Source organism: Tyto alba, unplaced genomic scaffold, assembly GCF_018691265.1.
Source record: "Tyto alba isolate M040663 unplaced genomic scaffold, T.alba_DEE_v4.0 Super-Scaffold_10, whole genome shotgun sequence".
Lineage (NCBI taxonomy): Eukaryota > Metazoa > Chordata > Aves > Strigiformes > Tytonidae > Tyto > Tyto alba.
Window position 1 is genome coordinate 11,476,365 of NW_024881262.1, and position 11,034 is coordinate 11,487,398.

The following is an 11,034-nucleotide window of genomic DNA, read 5'->3' on the forward strand; positions in this document are numbered from 1 at the left end:
AAAGGGCAGGCAGGGATAAAGAGGGAGGGACAGAGGGAGGGAAAGGAACCAGGACTTTACAGAACTCAGCCTGCAGAGAGAACTGGTGGAACAAGAAGGAAGATCACCTTTTCCAAGCTCCACTACCTTCTTTTTGACAGAGACAAATCAGCTCTGAAATGATGACAATAAGTGAAGCTTTTGTGGTCCTGATAATTCTTTTGTTAATTGTTGAGTTTTTCAAACTGCGAAAGGCATGCAAGCAATTACCTCCTGGACCAACTCCTCTCCCGTTGCTTGGAAACTTGGTGCACCTGAACTTTCAGTTTCATCGGGATCTTCTGATGAAGGTATTTATTTTAAGGGGCTCTTAATTGGTAAATTATAGTTACAGCTTAAACAAAACTGATGTGTTAATAGCAACGTGAAGTTTTTAAGTCTTAGAAAGCTACAGACAAGGTATGGACATAAAAAGATCAACTTGATTCCTGCATTCAGGTCACCTTCTTATGTTGAATATGTCATCTTACTGACAAACTTAATGTTCTTAAGGATCAAATAAACTTGGGGACAGAGTTTCTGACTTGTTATTAAAGTTGGAGAATATGAATAATTGAAAAGATATTACTCTATTACTGATAAGTCCATATGTGTTACTTTTAACAATTCTGATGCGCTGGCATTGTCTAATTTGATCATGAAGTAGGTAACACGGTGCATGCGTATGTATGCTTGTAATACAGAAATGGCATACACTCCCCATTTTCCATCAGCTCCTTAAAACTATTTGTTTGCCACTTATTTTTAGAGACACCTGCTCCTCCCCAGGCCATCTCAGTCCCTCCTGTACTCTGGAAGTACTTCTAATGGTTTGCAGATGACATCTAATTCAGATCTGTACTCGAGACAGCACACACAGATAATTGCATGCACTGCAGATTCAGACAGGCAGTGATGCTGTAACTGGGAGAGGAAAACCCGTATCTAAAGAATTATAAGGAGAAGCAAGTGACTAGTGTGATCGATTGGATGTAACTCTGGTGGCACCTTAGACACTGTCTACCACCTCTTTTTTATCATTGTGGATGTGCTGGAGCTGAGTCCCACTCTTGGACAAAGTTTTTTCCACAAATGATTGAGTTTTCTCTGTCATACACCCATCCCTGCTTGGACACCTCTGCTGTCTCAGATGGTGAGTACTCTCCTCAGTGCTGTGAGGAAACCCAGGACTCAGTGGCAGCCCCCTGGCACTTCATGGCTGTTGACTAGTTTCTGGCTCCACTTCCTCTCCTGGAGCACACAGATGGAGCAGGTTTAATCACTTGGTTTCCTTTTGCAAAGTAAGGAAGCACAGAGCCCCAGAGAGGTGCAGAGTGTGGCCATTCAACTAACGAGATGCAAATGTTGGGGTTGGATGGGATGCAATGTAAAATACAAAGTTCCCTTTCTTTTGATGAAGTATTGCTGCAGCCTGTGCTTTGAAAAGAAAATAACTTCCCCCAGGTAAATAAAATTGGCTGTTGAAAGCCTCATTCTTAAAAAAACAACAGTCCCTTTCTGTTTCTAGCTATGATTATATTCATGGAGATGACGTTCTCAGCACAAAACTGGCCATTGGGCCAGTGAATAGCAGGTGCAGTGTCTGTTTGAGATGTGTGGGGGTTCATGTGTTTTTTTCTGGCACATTTTCCACTTACAGCTGGCAAAAACTCATGGTAACATATATACTTTGTGGTTTGGGTCACACCCAGTGATCATACTGAATGGATATCAAGCAGTGAAGGATGGCATGACTACACACCCTGAAGATGTTTCTGGGCGCATGGTGTCACCTTTCTTCAGAGCACTAGCCAAAGGAAAAGGTAAGATTTTCCTGCCATAAATAGCTCACAGGAATGTTGACTTGGCAAACTTCTATGCCTTGTTAGACCCTTTATCCTCCCGTTCAGAATGCTCTTTCATCAGATACTGTCCAAGTCTTCCATTAGATCTTGACAATAACTTACTATTTGCCGTGATGCCTTTTGTACGGAGCTTTCCAAAGTCTGGGAAACACTCCAAATCAGGTTGTTTCTAGGTGACCTTTTGCTGTGTTCAAGATATATGTGGTCCCAGCTCAGAACTCAGCAGTCTTACCCTCCTTACAGAATAATCCAATTTGCTTGTTTATATGTTTGGTTACCGTATATATTAGGGTTGCCATCATGAGCCGGAGAACTATAACCCCCTCCTTCAGAAGTCCCACTGCTGTGTTTGTAGCCACTCTTAGATATTTGGTGAATCCTCTTTGATGGTGAGAGTGCCTCTGACACATGAAAATCCACTTCTCCTTAGTGTATTTCATCAGGTTACAGTCTTCTTTTGCCTCCCCTGCATTTCTATACCAAGGTAAACACAGATTGTTTAAAGCTAGGTAAAGCACCACCATCACAGCAGCAGTTCAGGGCTCTTCAGATAACTACTAGTGCAATTTATCAGTCAGTGTATTGGTCTCCCTTTCAGAGGAGAAACAAGGACAGAATGTCACTTACCCTTCACCTTCATCACCTCAACCTACAAAGCACCACATTAATTGATCTATGTCTCCATAAACATACCCTGGCCCTGTATACCACTCTGAAGAAATTCATCCAGTTATTCTTGTCTTGAGCATGGTCACTTGTGTATGGCTAAAGGAGATCTTCTAAAATGGCATATTAAGGTGATTAAGACATCAAGAAAATGAGCGGTCAGAAAATCCTTAGATAGCTCTTCTCAAACATTAACTACAATCAATATTAAGAACATGTGGTCTAGTTATAGTCTGGGTATGCTTGGTTATGGTTTCTTGTTACTGATAATTTCACCTAAAGATACCTGTATCACAGTGTATTCCCTGATTTACACCATGTATTTTATAATACATTTTAAAATTTGTGTCTATGGCAAATACTAACATGCTAGGTATATGATACTCTCAGGTATTATACTGGCAAGTGGTCACCACTGGAAGCAGCAGAGACGCTTTGGTGTAACGACTCTACGCAGTCTGGGAATGGGGAAAAAAGTCCTGGAGTACCGAGTGCAAGAGGAGGCCTCTCACCTGGTGGAGTTCTTTGTGAACCTAAAAGGTATCTATCTGCTAAGAAATCAGACACTTTTCAGTCCTGTATCTATATCTTCAGTATGCAAACTTACCTACCCCTTTCTAGGGTTGGGGTAGATCCAGAGTGGTATATTCAAACTTACCAAAGCCCAAAGAGCAGATAGACCGTAGTATCACAAGTGGAAATTTCTTTCTTAAAAAGCTGTTCATAAACCCAGTGAAGTTGGGAACTTCCAAAATTCTAACTCCATGGGCTTATCATTTGTCTATTATATGATTGTACAATGATATGATGTCACTGAACTGCACAGCCAAGCCATTCACAGACTGCCTACAATAGGTAACTAAGGAGTATTGCAGAGCTTAGTCATTTCTCTAAATTTCAATGACATTAGGTGTCATTGGCAGGTAAACTGGATATTTTACTGTCTGTCTGGCTAAGTAACTATTGGCAAGAGCATCAAAGAAAGTAGGAAGTGGAAGGGAACTTCAGTGGATTATCAGGTTCATCCTGGAGTCCAAGCCAGGATCATTTCTAGTCAAATAATTTTATATAAATGTCTGTCTCATAACTTGAAAAAGTCATCAGACAGAGATACGATGATCTACTATTCACAGCTGAGACTGTAATAATTTTATTATGTATAATTTGCAGTTCCTATCCATCTATTCTGCTTTTTAAACCCTCCTAAATTCCTTCAGTCTTTCCTCCTAAGTAGATCCTCACATTTTTTAACATATCTGTCACTGTCTTCTCTTAGTTCATCTCCAGTGATATTTCTTCCTTCTCACATTCTGACCTGTCTTCTTCCACACAGCTGAGGACAGCAGTTTTGATATGATATCCTCTAATGGATTTTAGTTGTACAATGTTATTTCACAGGAAGGGCTACAAGACTGTTTTAGAGTTATGGAGAAACAGTTTTAACAGTGTCCTTTGCTCTAAGACTGTGTTTTATTTTCATGAATCCCTATTAATGCCACATCTCTATCCCCATTCATGCCCCAGCTGGATAAAGAGAACATTTTATGTAATCTCTAATAGCATCTTGTCCTATTTGTATAAGGAACAACTGAAGAAAATGTTGAGAGTGAATACCAGTTACTGTGTTTGCAGGAAGACCTGTGGATCCTTCTTTCCCTCTTTTCCATTCTATTTCAAATGTAATTTGTGCTCTGGTTTTTGGATATCACTTCTCTGATGAGGACAAAACCTTCCTTGAACTGATCAGTGCCACAGAGTATTTATTCAGATTTCTAGGAAGCTTTGTTTATCAGGTGAGTAAATAATACACCTTTTTTTTTTTTTTTTTTTTCCTGAGATAGGTAAAAAATGAAAGTGTGGATACAAAAATGGGTCTTCACTAAATACAGAGCAACTGACAAATGCAAACTGGAAGCTAAGAGGTATCCTTGGGGCCCTTATTACTGCCTCTTTGGTTTTGAGGCCATTTTTAAGAACCTTCTTGTTTCTTTACAAGTTTAGGGGACATCTCTGTTGACATCCCCAGAAGTGTGTCAAAATTACTAGTAAAGTTTTCCCACGTGATGGCAAAAATCTAGTCAAAGCAATGCTAATTTGTTTATTCCATTATCATCAGTAGTCCAGACAGGACAATTCAGCTTTTTGGTGTTTCAAAAAGCAGCTTCGTTACCAACAGATAATTCACGCTACCTCTTGTATGTCACTCCCACAGCTGTATGAAATCTTCCCCTGGCTGATGTGCCGTCTCCCCGGTCCTCATAAGAAAGCACTATCTTGCTATGAGGTCCTGAGCTCTTTTGCAAGGAAGGAGATCAGAAGACATGTGGAGAGAGGGATGCCAAACGAACCACAGGATTTCATTGACTTTTACCTGGCTGAGATGGAGAAAGTAAGTGTTTGTTCTGCTTGACCACATTTATGGAGTATAAGGCCAAATAGACCATTCAATCATCCAGTCTGACCCCTTCTATCGTAGTTTCCTGCATCTCATAGGCTTCTTAATGTGAATACAGTAGCTTTGGACTTACTAACTCGTGTCTCCCAGAAAGGCATCCAGTTTTATGTTTGGTTACATGAATGAATTACTACAAAGTATGTGGTAATAATGTGGTAATAATGGCATAGAATGACCTGGTTTTTAATGAAAGAATATTCCACCTCGTGAAGAAGAGCAATGCAGCCTTTCCATGTCCATTTGGGAAACTATTAATCTCTTAGTATTCATCAAAAACTTTAATTTTGAATATTCTTTGTGCACATGCCATCTGTGGAAATAAGGACTCTCACACAGAAGGCATACAGGATGACCTAACTTTTATGCTTTAACTTCAACTTTTCATCATCATCTACAGTCTAAAGATGGGGTCAAGCCCAAGTATGATGAGGACAATTTGGTATATACTATAAATGATCTTTTCCTCGGTGGATCAGAGACCTCAAGCACAACATTGTACTGGGGACTGCTCTTTATGGTAGTGAATCCGGACATCCAAGGTGAGAGTGATTCTTGCTGTGAAATGCTGTGGGTACTGTAAGTGTTAAAGATGGCTGAATAGAATGAGTTGCAGGCACAAAAGCCACTAGTTGAGCCTGGTTCTCACTCTCTGAAAACACAAAGAATGGCAGCAGAGGGAAAAATCAGAGAAGCATCCTATGACCTGACCAAACCGGGTGGTTGAAGGCACTTGCAGTGAGATGAAAGTTAGATCTTTGCAGTGATAAGTCAGTGAGGTGCTCTGTGTGGAGAGTTTGCAGGCTGACTGATGGCAGCAGGAACAGAGATCAGAGCTCTAATATGAGTCCTGTCCGTACCAGACATTGTTCAGGTATGAGGAGTGCTAACACAGCTTTGCTGTGTTTGTCACAAGTCACCATATGCTCTCTTCTCCTCCTAGAACAACACTTTGCTGAGCACACCAATAGTCCTAATAGCCCCCTGGATCCCTTACTGGACAAACCAGCTGGACAGATCTTGGCAGGTTATGTAGGGCTGCAGGTTGCCCTAAGGAAGGCCAATGGTCCTGGTAGAAACGGCTGCCTCTCCCTGTATCCTTCTTGTCAGGAAACCGGATAGAGAATTGCAAGATAATTTGCATAGTGCAAATCCATATATTTCCTACAAGAATGCAGTGACTCCTTTCTGTGTTCGCCGAGTGCTTCATGCACAAGGTTAGGCAGTGGGCATCCATGGAATATGGCTTGTTCAGGGGTGGCCTCAAGGTTTCAGTAGAGCATATTCTGAGTGTAACCAGACGATGGTGTTAGCATTTAATCTTTAAATAACCTGTGATGTTTGTTGCAGTTAGTTCACAAAGCAGCCCACAAACCTTAGGAGAAAACAAAACATGAACATGGAACATCTGCAAGGGATGAAAAGACTGTAGAAACAGAAAAAGTTTAAGGGGAGGATTCTGGCTGCCTGATACGTAGAGGTGGTGTTTGCAGGCAAGAACTGCTGGCAGTACACACAAACTGTCCCTGTCTGAAGTAATATGGCAAAGAAGTTGCTTATCTAATTAACATCAATTCTATGAATGCCCGTGTAGATCCAGGCTGAGTTTCCTCATCCGCATCTATGTCAGGAGGAGAAAGGATATGAGCAGGGTTTACGGAGGACTCGGATGCTTCTGGGACTGGTGTCTCTTCCATCTGCTGTGCCTGAGCACTGGAAGCAAGGGATATGCCTGTATTCCTGCAGCCTCAGTAGGAGGCTGAAAAGTCTGTGTCACTGCATATTTACTTCCAAGGTTTTACGCTGATTCAGGTGTTGTTTGTTCATACAGTATGTTGCCATACCTGGACCAACTCTGCTCAACTCATCCCTTGCCCTGGGAATTAATATCTGAGGCACTTATATCAATTTTGCAAATGAGATTTAGGTTTTGAGATAAACTAAGCAATCCCTAAATACCTTCAAAACCTGGAGCTAAGTGACCCTCCCTACACCCATCAAGCATTTTATAAGATATATGTCAGAGCTGGAATAAGTATAGTATAAGTCCTTGCTTATGATTCTGGACCACACTATTAGAGGGTTTTTTCTGTTTATTTTTAATTTCATGTATTAAACAGGCATTAAATCATATTAAATCACAGGTTATAGATTTAATGTACTATGTTGAAATAATATGTTTTCCTGTTGCTCTAAGAAAATAAACCAGTTAAAATATTTTATGCATTTTTCCTATCTGAAATGGTGAATATTTCTCCAAAGAGAAAGTGCAGAAGGAGCTGGATGCTGTTTTGGGTCCTTCCCAGTTAATTTGCTACAAGGATCGGAGAGAACTGCCGTATACAAATGCTGTGGTTCATGAGATCCAGCGCTTCAGCAACATTGTCTTTGTCGGCATGCCCAGAGTGTGTGTGAGGAACACAACATTGTTAGGATTCCCCCTCAAAAAGGTACAGACATATTTTCAGCATCTGTTCTTTCTTCAGCAGAGAAACATTTAGCTTTATTCCAGTTTTAGAATCCATTTTCCATCTATAAACTACTCTCCATATAACCCAGCAACATGGTGCCTGGGGAAGGTCTACCATTTGTGGCTTCGGGAATGAAGTAAGTCTCTCACTCAGTGTATTGGTGCTCAGACAGCTGCTAAGACCCCTGCCACACAAGCCTTGAGCTCCTCCCCTGCTGATCAACAGGACAACTGCAGAGACCAGCTCTGCTTGGCTGGGGATGGACTGAGAGGAGAAACTGGTTTGCCAAAGCACTGGTTAAGACGTCCCTGCCCAACTTGGCACTGCCAGAACTCCAGGGATGGAGGAAGACTTCTGGGAGGATGGCTCATGGCTCCACTGACTCCATGAGCAAAGGGGCCTGGCTGAATCTGTAACAGCTGAGAGATTGTCAGCTACAGCTACAGCTGACAGCGAGGGAGTTGCTCCCAAATACTGCCTAAGTTCAAAGGCAGGAAGACATTTTTTAGAGTAACATAAGCTATGCTGGCTGACAGTTCCCACTGTAAAACACTAGTTAAAAACAGGAATTGGTTGCTTTTATTGCAAGAGAGATGGGAGAGGCCAGCACCATTACTGGCATCTGGGACTGGCATCACCTGACTGATTTTATGGTGAAGGTTTCACTCTGTTCTGTCTGCTTCTGACAGCCAGGTAGTTAAGGCACATGAACTGGTCTGCTGGGAACAATCAGTAAAGAAAAACCTTCAAGTACTACTGCAAAAAGTGCTCAGAGGTTGTTGTCAGTGAAGTATTGCAGCTGTTTCTAGATGCATTTCTCTTTCTCGTAAGCCTGAAAAGAGGTTTCCAATGCTGGGACCTGAATATCAACAGAAGAGTCTTACTAGAAGTGTTGCTAAGATTAGTAATAAAAGTGGTCACAATGTAGTGGTACCAACATTACTAATACTGTTAACACCCACTGACATAACTGCAGGGCTGAGAACCAATAATTTCCAACTCAGAAAATGATCACAAACTCCAATTTTCTAGGAAAATGGTCTTCTAACCACAGCATATCTACTAATTACAAAGAAATGGCAACAAGCAGCAGTTTTATCTGCCTGGAAGAAACTGATGGGTGAGAGACTAGTAGTTGGAACTAAATCAACAATTTCTTCCTTGCAGGGCACCATCATTGTACCAAATATAGCATCTGTTCTGTATGACCCTGAGCAATGGGAGACACCTCGACAGTTCAACCCTGGCCATTTTCTGGATGAAGAAGGAAACTTTGTATCTCGGGAAGCCTTCTTACCATTCTCAGCAGGTAAATGCACTGGCAGTTTGATCTGACCCAACAGATTAAATAAAGAATACAGAAGTGTCAGACTATAGTATTTCTTCAGATAACAGCTTCTGTCTCTGCTGTTTGCTGTTTTTAAAGAACAGTACTGGCTTGTTTCTGCCAAGGGAGATGCTTCTGTGCTGTGAGACCCCAAACTGTTCTTAGGACACTGCAGTGGGAATCCCATTTGAACTCCTGAACCTCCTTGGCTTTTGGCTGCTGCAGTCATCCATGGGTTTTGTCTGTAGTATTCTTTATATGTACTTTTTTTTTTTTTTTTTCCTGAGAAGCAATGTGTCTTGTGTGTATTGGAGTTACTTGCAATCCCTTTTGAAGGAACAAGCTAAAAGAAAAGCAGAATGCATCCTGCTAAACAAAGGATTAAGTTCTTGCTTACAGAACTGAAAATCTAGTTGCAAAAGAAGGAAATAAGACAACAGTGCACAGAGATCACAGCAGTAAATGTCCTAAACTCTTGGGTTTGGTATAGTTTCTCGGTTGATGTAGCAGACTAGTCACTTAGATGTCCATCCAGGAGTGATTTCTTAACGCAAGTGGGTTTTTCTTTCCTTTTATTTGTTTGCTAATCCAGAAATGTGAATGTATTACTCACTTATTCTGCTCACGCAATTGGTTCCAATGAGGAACCCTTGGATATTAACAGTAGGCCTCTTGCTTTGCCTGTAAAGTGACCAAGCCTTTGTTCAATTGCAAATGCTGTTGCTAAGTAATTTTGATCCGCTGACTTTAATTCACTAAGAAAGCATGTGTAAACAGCTGGCAGATTCTTTGTGTGTGACCCTGAAGCTCAACATCTCTTGTAAAAGGAAAGTAATTTTCTGCCAGGTCAAGCAACATCAAGAAAGAAATGATGGTGGTTCCTCAGGGATTTTCACTGAGATTTTCCTTTGGTGTCTCCTAACCTATGACATTCAATGGGACCTTTATGAGAAAGAATTCACAGAGTTTTAGTTCTGTGGCTTTAATGATCCTGGCCTTGAATAAAAAACCCCCTCTGCTTATAACAAGAATGAACAAAATGATTATGAAACTGAAAAATTCCTAGATATTCACCATCCTCCCCCTCTTCCTGCTGCAGGGCACCGTGTGTGTTTGGGGGAGCATCTAGCGAGGACCGAGCTCTTTATTTTCTTTGCCAGCCTGCTGCGGGCATTCACCTTCCGGCTCCCCGAGGGGGTGACGAAGATCAACACAGAACCCATTTTGGGGGGTACACTGCAGCCCCACCCGTACAGGATTTGTGCCATTCCACGCTAGGCTGAAGCACGTCACAGACCAGCATGAGACAGCCACCTTCAGCTCAGTGAATTTCCTCTCAAATGTACAAATCTTCTACTAGCCACAATATTGATATCAGTCTATGCCAGGGCTATTCAGAAATCAGATACAAGCCAAAATCCAGACTGCCGGTATTTTTGGTCTGGTCCTTATGAAAGTCCCAGATATTCTTGCAAGGATCTTAACCATTTTCTCCTCTTGGAGAGCACTTGAAGTAAGATGCTATGGTTCCCGGCTGAAGCCACGTGCTGTGTCTCCTTGGCCTCACCAAGCAGAATTGTCATGATGCTCACTCCTGAGCAAACCTCAGTAAAATTCATAGAATTATAGAATGGTTTGGGTTGGAAGGGACCTTAAAGACCATCTAGTTCCAACCCCCTGCCATGGGCAGGGACACCTTCCACTAGAGCAGGTTGCTCAAAGCTCCGTCCAACCTGGCCTTGAACCCTTCCAGGGAGGGGGCAGCCACAGCTTCTCTGGGCAACCTGTGCCAGTGTCTTGCTACCCTCACAGGAAAGAATTTCTTCCTTCTAGCTAATCTACATCTTCCCCTCTTTCAGTTTAAAACTGTTACCCCTATCACTACACTCCCTGACAAAGAGTCCCTCCACAGCTTTCCTGTCGGACCCTTTTAAGTACTGGAAGGCCACTATAAGGTCTCCCTGGAGCCTTCTCTTCTCCAGGCTGAACACCCACAACTCTCTCAGCCTGGCCTCATAAGGAAGGTGCTTCAGCCCCCTGATCATCTTCATGGCCTCCTCTGGATGTGCTTGAGCAGGGCCACGTCCTTCTTATGTTGGGGGTCCCAGAGCTGGACACAGCACTGCAGGGTGGGTCTCACGAGAGTGGAGCAGAGGGGGAGAATCCCCTCCCTCGACCTGCTGGCCACGCTTCTCCTGATGCAGCCCAGGGTACGGTTGGCTTTCTGGGATATGA

The 11,034-nt window shown here is 42.3% G+C and overlaps 1 protein-coding gene across 1 annotated transcript; it reads left to right on the top strand.

The window, feature by feature from the left end:
• Positions 1-10,467, top strand: LOC104359277 (cytochrome P450 2J2). The gene is made up of 9 exons (XM_009965008.3): positions 1-329; positions 1,679-1,841; positions 2,940-3,089; positions 4,182-4,342; positions 4,762-4,938; positions 5,402-5,543; positions 7,264-7,451; positions 8,640-8,781; positions 9,899-10,467. The coding sequence occupies exons 1-9, from the start codon at positions 159-161 to the stop codon at positions 10,075-10,077; spliced, it is 1,473 nt and encodes a 490-aa protein (XP_009963310.1). The 5' UTR covers positions 1-158; the 3' UTR covers positions 10,078-10,467.
• The last annotated feature ends 567 nt before the right edge of the window (positions 10,468-11,034 follow it).

Excerpts from the sequence above, each read along its gene's own strand:
- LOC104359277 (XM_009965008.3), top strand. The coding sequence starts at position 159 with ATGATGACAATAAGTGAAGCTTTTGTGGTCCTGATAATTCTTTTGTTA. Across the intron at positions 4,939-5,401 it reads ACCTGGCTGAGATGGAGAAA|TCTAAAGATGGGGTCAAGCC; the intron begins GTAAGTGTTTGT and ends CATCATCTACAG. Across the intron at positions 8,782-9,898 it reads CTTCTTACCATTCTCAGCAG|GGCACCGTGTGTGTTTGGGG; the intron begins GTAAATGCACTG and ends TTCCTGCTGCAG.